General features: G+C 42.5%; 1 protein-coding gene across 1 annotated transcript in view; it reads left to right on the top strand.

The window, feature by feature from the left end:
* The window catches only part of LOC113425871 (BOS complex subunit NOMO3-like), a 34885-nt gene continuing 18136 nt past the window's right edge, over positions 1-16749 (top strand). The window contains exons 1-16 of the mRNA XM_026688152.2: positions 1-197; positions 1550-1639; positions 2064-2109; positions 3410-3510; positions 4570-4676; positions 5691-5763; positions 7535-7687; positions 8817-8954; positions 11385-11474; positions 11634-11739; positions 12819-12969; positions 13086-13263; positions 14189-14330; positions 14537-14668; positions 15477-15613; positions 16211-16298. Coding sequence (XP_026543937.2) covers positions 42-197; positions 1550-1639; positions 2064-2109; positions 3410-3510; positions 4570-4676; positions 5691-5763; positions 7535-7687; positions 8817-8954; positions 11385-11474; positions 11634-11739; positions 12819-12969; positions 13086-13263; positions 14189-14330; positions 14537-14668; positions 15477-15613; positions 16211-16298 — 1888 coding nt within the window. The 5' untranslated portion in view covers positions 1-41. The remainder of the gene's footprint in view (positions 198-1549; positions 1640-2063; positions 2110-3409; positions 3511-4569; positions 4677-5690; positions 5764-7534; positions 7688-8816; positions 8955-11384; positions 11475-11633; positions 11740-12818; positions 12970-13085; positions 13264-14188; positions 14331-14536; positions 14669-15476; positions 15614-16210; positions 16299-16749) is intronic.

Genomic DNA, 16749 nt, shown 5'->3' with positions numbered 1-16749 from the left:
GAGTCAGCGCTGGCCGGCGTGTTACGACGGGCGACTCGGTGATGCTGGGGCGATGCGGGTCGCCGTCGTGGGGTTGTTGCTGGTGGTGGGCGCTGTGCGGAGCCCTCTGGGCCGGGGCCGGGGGCTCCGAGGACATCGTGGTGGGCTGCGGGGGCTTCGTCAGGTCCGACGTCGAGATCAACTACTCCCTGATCGAGGTGAGCGCTCGCCCTGGTAGGTAGGACAGTGGGGGCTTGGAAGGAAAAGAGGAAGGTATTTAAAAAAAATCGTTAATTAATATTAAAAGTTAAATTAGAAGTGACTTTTTATAATGAAAGTGTATGCTAGACCAGCGGGTCTCTCCAACCTTAGCTCTTTATTTTATTTTATTTATTTTATTTTATCAATTGCTTACAAGATAATAGGCATAAGTAAAAACATAGTTATGAATACATGGATACATATAAGAAAAATAAAAAATATATAAAAGAAACAATAGGACAGGGACGGTAGGCACGTTGGTGCAAATCCCCCCTCTGTTTGTCTGTCTGTATCTCTTATCTCTCTATAATACCTATCCATCTATATAATATCTATCTCTATCTATCTCTCTATAACTGTATAATATCTATCTCTACTTACCTACCTATCTATATCATCTACCTTCATGTCTATCTATCTTCATTTGTCTGTCTATCATCTATCTAGATCTCTTTAATACCTATCTCTATCTCTATTATATCTATATCTATCAATCATCTATCTTCATGTCTATCTTCATTTGTCTGTCAGTCTGCCTGTCTGTCTATATCTATCTGTCTGTCTATCTATCTCTATCTATCTATCTATCTATCTATCTATCTATCTATCTATCTATCTATCTACCTCATCTATCTACCTATATTTACTCTATCTGTGAAATATCATTCATGCATCATCACAAAATCTCCAGAACCGTAAAGTCTACAAATTTGAAATTTGGCATGACTTCTAGGTGCTCACTAAGAAAGGATTTTTCGAAATGATCATCAGAGCATTAGTATTTTCTATATTATTATTATTATTATTATTATTATTATTATTATTATTATTATTATTATTATTATTATTATTATTATTATTATTAACATGCTCTGATGCTCAGGAGTTCTACTCCCCCTCCCCACCTGAAAATAAATCTGTTCCAAATGCATAACGCAAGCAGAGGAGACGAGTTTCAGAGGGTTAAACCCTGTTGTTGGTTGTTGTTTTTTTCAAACCACAGTGGCTGGTTTGCACAAGAGTTCAAATGCAACAGGACTTGCACAACCCAAGACCTCTTCCATTTATGGCAAAAGAAACCAGTGGCCTTTGAGACGAGAGCCTCCGATTAATTGGAGAGGAATAGCTTTTAAGACATTTTGGGATGGGTTTCAAATTGTAGAAGATTACTGTACACTGGCAAGATACTGTCAATTGGCCTTGGCCAAGAGTTGGGTTCGATGGCAGCAGGACTTAAGTGTCATAAATCAACAGCTTTTCCAGAATAATAAACCATTTTTTTTCTCCCTTTTCAATGTTTCTTCTGCAGATTAAATTGTACACCAAGCACGGCACTTTGAAGTACCAAACTGACTGCGCTCCAAATAATGGTTACTTTATGATTCCTCTGTATGATAAGGTGAGAGACTTATCTAATAATTTAAAATAGGTGGCGTTACGTTTCAGGTCTGTGTTTAAACAAAATCCTACTGAAACTGGTTTCTTCAATTTCATATTTGCCATTCTGCTGGCTGTGGATAATGGATGAGTACCTGGGGCTGGTGAAAAGCGCACCGAGAAATTCATGAAATGTGTGTGTGTGTAATATATATATATAAATATATTTAAGCAAAGGTTTCTAAAGGTAAATAAGATTTCAAAATGGATTGAAATGTAAAGTTTATGAATGGAGGTAGGTCAATGACTGAGCAGGAATTCCTCTGGGAGTTTTCTTTGTCCCTGTCCAAAATCTTAACCACGATATTCCCTGTCATTATTTATGATAAAGGATTGAATCGCAGTACCTTATAAGTACATTTTTTTTCTGTTTTCCTTTTTTTAAGGGGGATTTTGTCCTTAAAATTGAGCCTCCCCTAGGGTGGAGCTTTGGTAAGTTGCTATTTTTATAGAAAATGTTCCCAAATGATCTGAAGCTTATTACAGTTGTATATTTGTTTATAAACTATGTTATAATAAACTTAGTTGTTCATTACAGTTGTTTATTGAAGCCCATCCCAAGTTGACTTTCTGATCTGCCCAATATCTGAAGTCTTGACCATTGAGAATCTTTAATTTTCCAAGGGCTGTGATTGTGTATTCATTCTCATTGAAAGAGATCCAGTTGTGGGTGTTTTTTTTTGACGTACTTCCCTTTTACTGTTTCTGAATCTCTGCAACTCAAGGTTGCACTCTGTAATTCTTAGCGTTTTGCTTGCAGATGTTTCATTTATAGATGAATCGATATTTATAGACGTTTCATTTATGGACCCTCCCTCACACTGATGATGTTACCTAGTTGGTTAATGAAACGTCTGCAAGCAAGCAGCCAAGTTCAGAGAACACCAAAGCCTGAACTGATTAGAAGTGTTTATGCTCAGAACAATTCCTAAATCTGCTTTCTGTGCTTATTTGCTTCCATTGAAATCACTCAGAGGGCATTCTAATGCCTTTTTACCAGCTGATAAGCTATCATGGATCTAGTGAGGGTTACTTTGAGTAGACATGGATTGGATTGTGCTCTAGGTCAGTCTTTGCACTTGGTGGCTGGATGGGGTGGGTGAGGGAAACTGGGCCATGTGAATGGCGGCCTGGCAGGCACATGTGCACGCGCATCTCAAGTGTGCATGCATATGCGCATGCTGTTCTGGCCCAACCGGGTTCCCAAAGAGCAAACACAGACAAAGGCAGCAGCCCCCACCTTTTAAAGTTTAATAACCAATTCTGTTCTGAAGGCTGCTTTCCCCTAATTAGCTCCGACAAGAAAGACCCTTGCCAAGGTGTTTGTCAAGGCTGGCAAAAACCCAGAGATAAGAAGTAATTTATTTATACGAACTAAGATGTCCACCGGTTGAGCTTCAGAGCTTCTTTGCTTCCTGCAAAGAACGCTTTTCTAAACCTGGCTTTTATCCTCTTGAGGGAGGGGGCATTACCTTGCAGCCTTACTCCCAAGTTGCCTGCGCTGCTGTAATTGTTCTTTCCTCTGAGCAATCCTTCGTGCACATGCACTTGGCACAGGCTTCTCGGGAACCTCCTCATCACTGCTGCCAGCCCCCACAATCTCTGAAGGCAGCAGTCCACTCCCTGATGGTCCTGGCCCTTCATCCTGGCCCAGTCATCGCTCTCCTCAGCCATCGGCGCTAGTCTTTAGCAGGAAAGAATCCCGTTTGAGGGTTTTGATCTTCCTTTCCAGAGCCAACGAGTGTGGACATCCATGTTGACGGCATCAACGACATCTGCAGTAAAGGAGGTGACATCAATTTTATTTTCACTGGCTTCTCAGTCAATGGGAAGGTGAGCGTTCCTCTTTTTAATTTTAATTGTTTTGGACAGCTGCCTGTGTTATGTTTCCTGTGCAGACCTGCTTGGTCCTCAAGACTGTTTCGTAAGTGGTGCTTGAAGACTCACCATTAAGGCTGCATGTTTTTTTGTGGCGTCTTCCTCTTGGGTGATAACACATTTTGCTTTTAAATTTAAACATGCACCAACTCAGAAAGCTCAAACTGCCCAAGGAGCTGCTGATCCAGCTCTACAGTGAAATTATGGAGTCTGTCATCTGCACCTCTATAACTGTCCGGTTTGGTTCTGCAACCCAACAAGACAGACACAGACTAGGACTCCAGAAAAAAAACAAATTACTAACAATCAGCTTTTAATAAGGACCTGTATATACTGCATGAGCCAAAAAGAGGGCTGTGAAAATATCTACAGACCGCTCACATCCCGGACATAAACTGTTTCAACTCCTTCCCTCCAAACAATGATATAGAGCACTGCATACCAGAACAACTAGACACAAGGACTTTTTCTTTCCAAACACCATCACTGTGCTAAACAAATAATTCCCTCAACACTGTCCAACTATTTACAGAGTCTGCATTACTATTACTATTAATCTTCTCATCCTTCCTTTCACCCATCTCTTCCCACTTGGGACTGTAGGACTGTAACTTTGTGGCTTGTATCCTTACGATTTATATTGACTGTTTCCTAGTATGATTTGATTGCTTATTGTACCCTATGACTATTATTAAGTGTGGTACCTGATGGTTTTTGACTCTTGACGAATGTATCTTTTCTTTTATGTACACTGAGAGCATTTGCACCAAAACAAATTCCTTGTGTGTCCAATCACACTTGGCCAATAAAGAATTCAATTCAATTCATTTCTATTCATATGATGTACGACAATCTTTTCTTTTATGTACACTGAGTGCATTTGCACCAAGACAAATTCCTTGTGTGTGTCCAATCACACTTGGCCAATAAAGAATTCTATGCTATTCTAAACCTTGTTGAACATCATGCCTTTTTCTTTTAAAGCTGAAAGGCGGTTTTATTCATTCCTTGCAGGTTCTTAGCAAAGGCCAGGCTTTGGGTCCTGCTGGCGTCCTTGTTGCACTCAGAAGTCCCAGCACAGGAGTGACCTTACAGAGCACAACCACTCAGCCTGGAGGAAAGTGAGTGTGAATTTGATTGAGATCTCACAACACTTTGTGGTAAAACCCATTTCTCAAGAATTGAACAGTATCGGCAAGGTTAGGACAGGGATGTCAAACTCAAGGCCCTGGGGGCTGGATCCGGCCCGCAAGATGCTTAGATCTGGCTCATGGGACCTCTTGTGGTTCACTGGCAGCCTGTGCAGACAGCAGCGCAATCAGTGGGGAAGAACGGGGACTAATCCGGGAGTCTGGGGAGGACTCAGACGAGGGTCCTGCATCCAATGCAGAGATGGGGCCAGGACCATCTGGGAGTTGGGTGCTGACTTAGGAGCCTCCAGAGCCTGGCAGCAGTGAGGCAGAGGAACAAGGGGAGCCTGTTCCCAGTGCGCGTATGCGCAGAGCTGCTAGAAGGCGAGAACAGCTGAAACAAAAGGGGCGACTCGGGAGTAAGGCTGGGAGGTGATTGTCCCTCCCATAATGGATAAAGGACAGGCAAAGGTGAAGGAACCTTTGCAGGAAGCAAAGTAGTTCACTCTGTTTGGATCAATTCTTGAAGCTCTGTGTGGACTTTGTACTTCGGCTGGTTTTTAGAATTCATTTGGCACTCTAGTTGTTGGCGGCTATTCAAAGGAGAGAAAGGTGGGTGCTTATCTCGAGGGACTGTTTGGGACTCATTACCGGCTGGGAATGAAAATAACTACCAGCATTGAAATAAAACAAGAGTTGTTTTAAATAAGCGTGTGCTTAATTACGGTCTCAGGAAGCCTTGGTCCGAACAGGACCACCCTGGAAATAGTGAAGGACCGCCCCGTGGTGCCTCTGCCAGCGACAGGTGTAGCAATAACCGTTCTGGTAGGAATGCCTGGGTGGTAATTTTGAGGACTTCTGGAGAATATCCAACTGGGGACATGGATTTTATTGTCCTGTTGGTCCCCAAAACTGGAGGGGGAAGTGAATTTTAGCCACTGAATTTTATATCAATGGATAGGAATGTTCCATATGGACTATTTTGGTGTCTTTTTCTTTTCTCAGATATGCCTTCTTAAAAGTGCTTCCCGGAGAATATGAAGTCTTTGCTTCTCATCCCACCTGGACTCTGAAAGAGGTAATAAACATGACTGTTGTCCTCTTTAGTCGATTCCCAAAGGGAAAGTGATTCTTTCCCAGCTCAATTCTCCCAAGTTATCTTTAGCGTGATTTATTGAAATGAAAGCAGCCGGGTCACAAGAATTCCCGCAGCTGAAACTCCTTTGCGTATCGAGCCAGTTTATCCCAGTGACTTATCAAGGTGGAGATTTTTCAGTTTTGAACTAGTGCAGCGCTGGATCTCTTCCCTGATAATGGAAGAGATCCACCCCTGTTTACATGAACAGTTTCCTGGAGCCAATCATTACACTCTGAAGTGGATGCGTTAAGGAGATGCTATCCGTATCTTGATTATATTTTTTTAAAAAAACCATAGACCTTTCCACCATTCATATTTTCTTTGAGAGGGCAAATAGCAGTAGCATTTAGACTTAACATGCCACTTCCTAATACTTTACAGCCCTCTCAAAGGGGTTTGCAGAGTCAGCCTATCGCCCTCCAACAATTTGGGTCCTCATTTTGCCGACTTTGGAAGGATGGAAGGCTGAGTCACACTTAAGACCCGTCAGGATTGAACTCCTGGCAGTGGGCAGAGTTTGCCTGCAACACTGCATTCCAACTACAGCACCATCAGGGCTTATACACATAAGTAACTTTCCCAAGATGAATTGAGGTTCCCAATCGCACCAAGTCATGTCTTTGTATATTGTTTTAATCCAGCAAGCGGAGTATGTAAATCGTAGGTTTTTGCCTTACAATAGGACTTAGACTTACACACCGCTTCATAGTTTCTCTACAGGTTCCGTGGAGGCAAAGAAACGCTGATAATAACTCTCCCAGTCCTCAGCAGAGATTGGTATATCCAATGCAAATCTCCGTTCCTTTAGGACACCTGCTACAGAGTGCCAAAATATTACTGAGTTATGACTTTTGGCAGCCAGCTCAAGTTCTGACCAGATTGAAGCGGCAAAACTTGTTTTCCTTAATTTTACAATTTTTGTACATTCTCTTCTTGTGTGCAACATCTCAGCTTGTATATGAGTAGTAGGATTCCTTTGGGCTAGCCTCATGGCTGCCTTCCATTTCTTTTTCAGCCGCTGGCATTCAGGATCAAACCAACGGGGTCATAGTGCTTTACAGCCCTTTCTAAATGGTTTACAAAGTCAGCCTATTGCACCCCTCCCCCAAACAATCTGGGTCTTCATTTTACCGACCTTGGAAGGGATAGAAGGCTGAATCAACTTTGAGCTGGTCAGGATCGAACTGCTAGCAGTCGGCAGAGTTTGCCTGCAAGATTGCATTCTAACCACTGCGCCGCTAGGATTTGATACAGCGATATTGTCAGGATTCCGGCAGTTGCCCTAATTAAATCATGAGCCTTGAGCCAAGCTTCAAAAACTTCAAAGGATTTATTAGGAGCGAACAGGTCGGCATGACCTCTATGAAGCCGATTCTGAGACACGTAATTCATTGTCACCCTTTGACCCTGGTTTCTCCCCATCCCTCTGGGTGTATCATAATTCATATTCTCCAACGGAACACTTCCATAGCCAAGAGTCCTCAATCGCATTCTCCAATTAGAGATTTGCATGGCAGAAATTCCGGTAGCGTAGTTACAATCTTTGCAAGATAAGAATGGAATGCACTTTCAGTTCCAAACTGCTGCGCTGCTCTTTCAAATTTCTCTCCCCTCCCCCCCCTTCTGTTCATAGCAACTCTAAAACAGGCATAGAAATGTTTTATGAGTTGACATATATATCTTGCATCACCTGTTGCTCTTGGTATTTCAGGCCACCACTACTGTCCGAGTCACCAGCTCCAATGCTTACGCTTCCAGCCCACTTATCGTGGCCGGGTACAATGTCTCTGGATCTGTCCGAAGTGATGGTGAGCCGATGAAAGGGGTCATGTTCCTCCTTTTCTCCTCTTCGGTGTCAAAGGAGGTCAGTCCAGATGCTATGAATCAAAACTATTGGTATCAATTAGCTCCTCCATCGATCGGTTCCCTTCTCCGCCTTGTGCCACATGTAGTACTTGATGATGGCAATTCCATGTAGGAAGACTCGTCAAGGCTGAGTCTGTTCTGGAACCAATTAATTATTGGCTCCTGTTGTGGGTGGCAGAATGGACCGTACCATTCTGTGTCTTTAGGGACTAATGTAACTGGAGGACCATCTGTAGAGATTAAGTTGATGGAGGTCTACCTGTAGGGATGGCCATAACTTGAGGACTACGTATAGGGTTTAATGCCATAATTCAAGGATCACTTGTAGCGATTAATCTTGTAACTCAAGGACCACCTGTAGGGATTAATGTAACTCGAGGATCACCTTTGGGATTAACATCATAGCTTGAGGACTACTAGTAGCGATCAGTGCCATAGCTTGAGGACTACTAGTAGCAATCAATGCCATAGCTCAAGGACCACCTGCAGAGATTAATGTTGTAACTTGAAGCTTACCTGTAGGGCAAGGGTCTTCAAACTTGGCAAGTTTAAGACTTGTGGAGTTTAAGACTTGGCAAGTTTTAAGATTTGTTCAACTCCCAGAATTCCTGACCTAACATGACTGGAGGAGGAATTCTGGGAGTTGAAATCCACAAGTCTTAAAGCTGTCAAGTTTGAAGACCCCTGCTGTAGGGATTCACGTTGTAACATGAGGACTACCTGTAGGGATTAATGTAATTTGAGGACTACTTATAGGGATTAAAGCCGTAACTCGAGGCCTATCTGTAAGTTTTAATGTCATAACTTGAGGACCACCTGTACGATTGAATGTTTTAACGATGGTAATGTAGGGATTAATGCTGTAACTTGAGGACTACCTGTAAGGATTAATGTCATAACTTGAGGACTATCTGTAATGATTAATGTTGTACCTCAGGGACCAACTGTATGTCGTAATTCAAGACCACCTGTCAGGATCAATATTATAACTCAAAAGACCACCTGTAGGATGAACGTCATAACTAGAGGCCTACCTGTAGGGATTAATGTCATAACTCGAAGATCAGCTTTGGGATTAGTGCCATCACTCGATCACCTGTAGGGATTAATATTATCTCTCTGCACAGGACATTATGGGCTGCAATCCTTCTCCGGTTGATGGTTTCCCCGCATGGGACGATTCTCTTGCCTACCTTTGCAACGTCATTTCTAAAGAGGACGGCACCTTCACCTTCCAGTCTCTGCCGAGTGGCAAATATGCCGTGGTGAGTAAGCTGCCAGAAGATTTTCCTCAATAGCGCAGCGGCTTCAGAGGTGGTATTCAGCCGGTTCGGACCGGTGCTGGCGTACTGGCGGCAAAAACTTTGACCAGTTTGGAGAACCGGCAGATACCACCTCTGACTGGCTCCGCCCCTGCCCCCGCCCTTTCCCATCCTATATTTCATTGATTTTTACCTCAGCTGATCTGCGCGCCTCAGCTGAGCTAAAAAAACAGCTCACCTCACTGAGAGCGATCTTTGAGTGCTATGCATGCGCGTGAAGCGATTTTTTGAGTGATGCGCGCGTGCGGGATGTGATTTTTTAAAAAGTAATTTTATTGAAAACAGACATTTAAAAAGTCTTGAACGTGGTGGACTTTCTTTGACGTACATTTCAGTCTTTACCTTTTATACTAGAAAAAAAAACATTAAGCAATATAAGCATTTATAGATGTCAGATCCGTGTATCTTGTCATTTCTTCAGTGGAAGAAGAAGGGGAGGGAGGCTGGTAAAGAAATCCTTTCTTGATGTAACCTGAATATATTTAATCTTATATCGAATTTGTATGACCCACACATGATACAATGGAGGGAGAAAAGCCAGATGGTCAAAACTATCACCTCTGAGAGGCACAGCCAGGAGATGAGAAGATCATAAAAATTCCACAGTGAGATGTGTCTTGGGAATCTCTGGAAAAGTTCGTTCTAAAAAGGGGGGGGAATTAAGATTGCCTGGGAAACTCTGAAAAAGATCGTTCCTTACAAAAGGGGTGGGGAGGAATTAACATACTGGCTTTTGTTTCACTAAATACACATCGAGATAAGGGGAGGGGTTCTAAACTCCCTTATCTATCCCTGTATGCCTGAGAGACCTCAGATGCTGCTTTGAACTCCTACAGGAATTGTCTCATCTCAATAAAGGATTCCTTTTTGATACGTTTTCAGAAGTTCATTCTAGTTGAGTGAACGGGAAAAGTTCTGTAGCCTTGACATAATACATGTATACATACATATACATATTTACATTTAGTCTTTGTGTCGTTTTATATCTTATTCATTGTACTGCATTTCAATTATGTTGTAAATTTAATTTACATTTTATAGACTTCCTTTCATATCCCTCCATATATAAGAGTTGTTCCATACTTTATAATATTCTGATATGTCTTGTTCTTTCCCGTCTAATGTCAAACTGTCTAGTTCAGCGCGTTGAAAAATCTTACCTATTATTGCTTCGTCAATTTGGAATCTTCTTTTGACTTCCAAGTTTAGGCAAGCAATAGTCTTGCTGTTGTAATTGCATGATTAATTAGGTAAATATCTGCTTTACTAAAATTCTCCTGTTATTCCTAATAGGAACATCTCTGGTATAAAGTTAATTTTTAAGCCCGACGTGGTCTTTTGAGCTTGCACACACGCGAAGCGATCTGTGACTACTGCGCTTGCGGGGGAAGTGATCTTAAGAGTGCAGAGTGTGTGCGCAAAATGCGCAGAACCAGTGGCGTGCAATTTGGAACACCCACCACTGGTGGCTTCCGATTGCATGCATTCTGCTCTAAATCCTTCCTTGTACAGGGAAAGCATCGATCGATGCTCTTCAGAATTAGCGGAGGGTTTAGAAACTTAATTTGGAGAGGATTTTTTTTCTCCCCCAGCAGGACTCATCTGACTTGCAATATCAATAATAATGCAAGCATTGATGAAATTAAATGGAATAATCTGCTGATGGGGGGGATGCCAGGCCTCAGGCGCATGATTTCCACCTAAGAAATTCATGTCCGCATTAATGTAGTCGTGACGAGCTCAGCAAGAAATCTGTTAGCAGTGTTTATAGTTATTCAATTTGATTGAATGTTTTCAGCTGGGTTTCCCTTCCCCTTCTAGTTTTGGACGCCACTCAGAATCCGCTGGAGCTGGGAGGTCAATAAATTTTGAATAATAAACTGGCGATTGGTCCCAGTGGTTTTATATATATAAAAAAATTCTGAACCGCATTTGTGCTTATATCCTCAGATTTTAATCATTCTTAGGTCTTGGTTAGGAGGGTTAGGGCTTGAATTATTTAGTTTCCATCAGTCTATGAATCTGATTATAATACACTAGTGAGAAAGGACATTGGGCTTTTCTCCCCTTCGATAGTAATTTTTATTCAGTGTGGAACTAATCAGTTCTCTCCAGACTGATTCACTCAGAAAGCTGGAGTGTTGACAGCACACTAAACTAATTTTATTGCTCATAGTCAATGGACCTCCAAAAACAAACAAACCGCCCAACCCTAAAATCTAGATTTTCTAGCCCAGGTGCTAACCATGCATAGGAAAGGATTCTGGCTTGGCCATATATATATTACAGATATATCCAATAGGATGGGGAGAATCTCGACTGGATTTGAACATTAAGAGACATTTTAATCTCTGGGTTGCTGTCTCCTTCCAGATACCCTTTTACAGGGGGGAGAGAATTACGTTCGACGTCGCCCCTTCCAAATTGGAGTTTGTCGTGGAGCACGATAGTCTCAAAATTGAGGTAGGTTCTGCCGGAAAGCTGTATTGGCGCCCTTTCATAAATTCCGTTGGAAGGGCCATCTTTTGAGACAATGGACGTTTGGAACACTTTGGAACTGTTTCAGAAAGGGGAGAGATGATAAAAGTGCAACAGAGTTCAAATTCTGTCCATCCTTTTCAGCCAGTCTTCCACGTCATGGGCTTCTCGGTCACGGGTAGGATTTTGAACAGCCCCGAGGGTGAAGGGGTGCCAGATGCCACCGTGATCCTGAATAGCCAGATTAAAGGTGGGTGCCAGTTTTGATATTGACCTGGATCAGGGATGTTCAACTCTGGCAACTTTAAGACATGTGGACTTGAATAGAATAGAGCTGGAAGGGACCTTGGAGGTCTTCTAGTCCAGCCCACTGCTCAAGCAGGAGAACCTATAGTCCTATACTATTTCAGGTAAGCATGTGCTGGCTGGGGATTTCTGGGAGTTGAAGTCCACAAGTCTTCAAGTCGCCAAGTTTGGACATCCCCTGAAAGATTTTGTATAGCAGCGACAGTTGTATAAAAGGTAATGCTGTGTTGTTGCAAAGACTTAGAAGAAATTTGGGGGTGGGGTTTAAAGAGGTGCTGAGATTACTATTTTGGGGGGAATTCCTGATCTGTAGCCAGGAAGTCAGTAGGAATTCTGAAAGTTTTAAGTCCCAGTTTCTTTGGCAATGGATAGATTACCTTTTATTTTTCTCACGGTTGTGTTGTGGTTCGCTGGCAGCCGGTGCAGATGGCAGCAGAATCAGACCAGTGGGGAAGAACGGGGACCAGTCAGGGAGTCTGGAGAGGACTCGGATTGAGGGTCCTGCATCCGATGCAGGGATGGGGGCCAGGACCATCTGGGAGTGGGGTGCTGACTCCGGAGCCTTTGGAGTCTGGCAGCAGCGAGGCAGAGGAACAAGGGGAGCCTGTTCCAGTGCGCATGTGCACAGAGCTGCTAGAAGGCGAGAGCAGCTAAAACAAAAGGGATGACTCGGGAGTAAGGCTGGGAGGTGATTGCCCCTCCCATAAGGGATAAAGGTCAGGCCAAGATGACGAAACCTTTGCAGGAAGCAAAGTCGTTCGATCGGTTCATTCTTGAAGCTCTTTGTGCTTCGGTTGGTTTCTTTTCTGGTTCATTTGATACTTCTGTTTTTGGCAGCAATTCAAAGGAAAGAAAGGTGGGTGTTTATTTCGGGGGACTGTTTGAGATTAATTCTGGCTGGGAATGAAAACAATTCCCAGTGTTGCAATAAACTAAGTTTTTTTTTTAAAATAACCATGTGCGTAATTATGGTTTAGGAAGCCTGGGTCAGAACAGGTTGTTCCTTTTTTTTTCTGATTCCAGTTACTACCCGGTCAGATGGTTCTTTCCGCCTTGAAAACATCACCACCGGCACATACACCATTCAGGCTCACAAAGACCACCTCTTCTTCGATACCATGACGGTGAAGATTGCTCCCAACACCCCACAGCTAGCTGATATCATAGTAACGGAGTGAGTGTGCCCTTCTTAAGAGTGTCCCTGCCTAAATTGAACTGGCCATTTTTCAGGCCGCTGTGCGAACCGTTGCATTTGTTTCTCCTTTGTTTAAACCAACCAACCAACTACAGATTCAGCGTCTGTGGGCAGATCTCCGTGACCCGCTTCCCCGATTCGATCAAGCAGATCACCAGATACAAAGTGAACATGTGGCCCCAGGAGAAGGAAAAGGCCGTGCTGCTGACTACCGAAACAGATGCTCGTGGTGGGTTTTGTTTCAAGGCGAGACCGGGGTTATATGTTCTCCAGGTATTTAGAATCTCTATTCTTTTCTTTGTTTCCTATTGCTTTTCTGTTTTTTTTTTTCCTGTTAGAAACACATTTGCTCTTGTTTCCTTGGGATTTTTATACTAGAAACAGGAAAGCTTTTTTTTTTTAAAAAAAATAAGGTTAAGAATTGCTTATTTCTACTTTGCAAATGGACATTTTTGCTGTCTGTCTTTTATTGTCTCAATGATCAGTTTCTCCCTTGGAATTTTACCACTCTAAATACAATTAACATCTATCTATCTTATCTGTCTATCTATCTATCTATCTATCTATCTATCTATCTATCTATCTATCTATCTATATTAAACTAAAAAAAAAACAACACAGGGAAACTGGGGCTTTTAATCTTTTGGACGATGTCCCCTTCTTCATTTCATCTAGATTTTATTGCTATTATTCCATTGTTTTTGCACCATTGGCAGTAAAAATGTCTACTGATTCAGGGGGTAATTATGCAATCTTGCATCTTTTGGATTACAGTTCCCACAATCTCTTAGTAGAGTCCGGGGGTGAAAAGGATTAAGGTTTGGAGGGCCCCTGGGAATGTATGATGCCTCCTTCCTGATTAGTTTACCGGCTTTTTCTGAGTATAGAAACCAATGGGCTGCATGCAGTTTATTAAGCCAGGATTCCTTGTGTATCATACGTGAGGATCTGCTATGTCGCAGTGCATGGGAGCCTTGATACCTGCTACTTGCACTGATTGCAGTAACAGAACAGGGAAAATCTTCTGTGGTTCTAAGACAACGGGTAAAAAAGTAAAGAAAGGTTGCAAAAGTTGTAGCAAACCTCACCAAAAAGGGCCATTGGCTGACAGGAAAGGCCTAGAAGTTTTATTTTTTTTAATTGGGTGTTTGGTTTTTTTCCAGTATCTATCCTGAATTCCAGAATTGCTTTCCTGCAGGTCATTGTTCCCGATGCGGAAGTGAGAGCAGGACTTGCTTTAAAGCCCAAAGTGTTTCCTGTTACAGTGGCTTCCAAGCCCGTGCTGGATGTGATTTTCTCTCAGTTCTTGGCTTCTGTTTCCGGGAAGATCACTTGTTTGGGTAAGCTATTTTTCCCTTCAGGTCCATGAAAAGCACAGAGTTTGACCTGTCCTGCCCTATCTTGGCTTCTGTTGCATTGGGCATCGCCTTCTGATGGTCCATGAAGTTGGACTCCCAAGGGAGCCAGAAGACCAGAGAAAAGCGACTGAATTCACCTTGCCAACTTTTTTATGGCTCACCTGTCCTCATTCCTGGTTTTCTCGCAGATGCTTGCGGGGAATTGATGGTGATACTTCAGTCCATCCTTCGGCCAGGAGAAAAACGAAGCCTCCAACTTACAGCCAAGTCAACTTCCTTGGCTTTTACCTTTGAAAATGTCCTGCCGGGCAAATACAAAAGTAAGAATCTTGCATGTCCTCACATCTTTTTAGAACTGTGCTTATATCAGACTCCTTTTCTGCTTATTTCCACCTTGAGATTTGGCTGAGGACCAGTTTGGTATAGCAGTTGAAGGGGTTCAGCGGTACAGCTTCTCTCGGTTGCTCATGAAAGCAGTTGCATCATTTGGCAGGTTGCTATTTGAATGTGAAAAATACGTGCGTGAATGAACCTAAAGCAGTTGCCTTATTAATAGGTCATTTTAAATAAATAACAATTGGGCTCATATGGATGGAGGTAGCCCAGTAGTTAGCATGTAGTATTGCAGGCTAACTCTGCCCGTATACCAGGAGTTTGATTCTCACCAGCTCAAGGTTGACTCAGCCTTCCATCCTTCCGAAGTGGGTAAAAAGAGGACCCAGATTGTTGGGGGTAACATGCTGACTTTGTAAACCGCTTAGAGAGGGCTTAAGTGCTATAGTTTTTCAGGTAGTCCTCAACTTACAACAGTTCGTTTAGTGACCGTTCTTTTTAAGAAAAGTCCTAAAATGGCGCAAAGCTCGCTTAACAAATATTTCCACTTAGCAACATAAATGTTGGGCTCAGTTGTGGGTCACAAGTTGAGGACTACCTTTGTGAGCTAAATGGACTCCGTTTTAAAGCATGCACTAGCCTAAAAGAATATATCAGCTTTTTTCAGTATTACTCGGTTTAAATTGGCTGATCTTTGGGTGTGCATGCTTGGGCAATGTTGGTTATTTAGAAACCAAGTTGATTAGTGAGGCTTCTCTTTCCATGAGCCATTTTTCCCTCCCCCTTAATTTAAAGTGAGCATCATCCAAGAAGACTGGTGTTGGAAGAATAAATCCTTGGAGATAGAAGTTGTGGAGGAGGATGTATCGGGCATCGAATTCCGCCAGACAGGTTACATGCTGCGATGTTCTCTTTCCCATGCCATTACTTTGGTAGGTAACCAACTCAAATGCATTAAACTTTTTGCAACCGTTCCTCTCCCTTACAGAGAGAGAGACTTAATGGTGTTGAATAAGTCAAAAATATGAAAGCATAAAAACAGTATATAAAATATACAATTTAAAAGGGCAAGGAGGAATTAAAAATTCATATTAAAAGTTAATTAAAATAGGAGGAGATTTGAGGTAATCAGCCCTACAGCTATTTGCTTTTCCAAGCTGCCCACTGCAGCTTCCCCATGGTCATGTGATCAAAATTCAGACGCTTAGCAACTGACTCATGACGATTTCGGTGTCCCGGGATCATGTAATCGCCTTTTGCAACCTTCTGACCAGCAAAGCCAATGGGGGAAAGCCAAATTTACTTAAGAATCATGTAATGAACTTCATGATTTCAACGATTCATTTAACTCCGTGGCACAAGAGATTGTAAAATGGGACAAAATTCACTTAATAAATGTTTTCATTTAGCTAACAGAAATGTTGGGCTCGATTGTAAGTCAGGGATTGCCTCTACATGAATGTCTTCTGGCTTAAGCCTTCAGCTTATTTCTCTCTCCATCTTTTGACCGGGATTTTAATGCTCTTTAGGAATTTTACCAAGATGGAAACGGACCGGAAAATGTTGGTGTTTACAACCTGTCCAAAGGTGTGAACAGGTTCTGCCTCTCCAAGCCAGGTAGGAATCCTTAGGGGACAAGTGGGAAACGAAAGAAGTTTCTTTGCAGCGCATTTTTGGAGATAAAGATGAACAGGAGAAGATACTTTTGGAGGTAAACCATGTCAAGGGATGGTCAGAAAAATGAGAGGCACACATTTTGTGCTGCTGGAACACAGGTTGGTTTGTGACATTTTGACTTTGTGTGTGTTGTGAGGGACGTCCATTTCTGATTAATTCAGCAGGTACCCTGGTGTAGGTGATACCTGAACTAGATCAGAGAAAAAGCGAGTTGATGTGTACATGGTTGAAGTTGACTTGATGATGAGTTGACTTGATGTTTAAGATGACAGTTGGAGTGAAGGTCAAGAAGGAGGTCAAGAAAGGAGTGAAAGGTCAAGAAAGGAGTGAAGGTGAAGAAGGCAGAAGACCTGTTTTTCTTAACTTTGAGGAAATAGGAACTTTTGGCAGG

Source organism: Notechis scutatus, chromosome 12 (genome assembly GCF_049901735.1).
Source record: "Notechis scutatus isolate UNSWTSFEM ecotype Mainland chromosome 12, rNotScu1.2, whole genome shotgun sequence".
Taxonomy (NCBI): Eukaryota; Metazoa; Chordata; class Lepidosauria; order Squamata; family Elapidae; genus Notechis; species Notechis scutatus.
The sequence above is the reverse complement of the archived record's forward strand: the minus strand, read 5'-3'. Positions and strand labels throughout refer to the sequence as shown.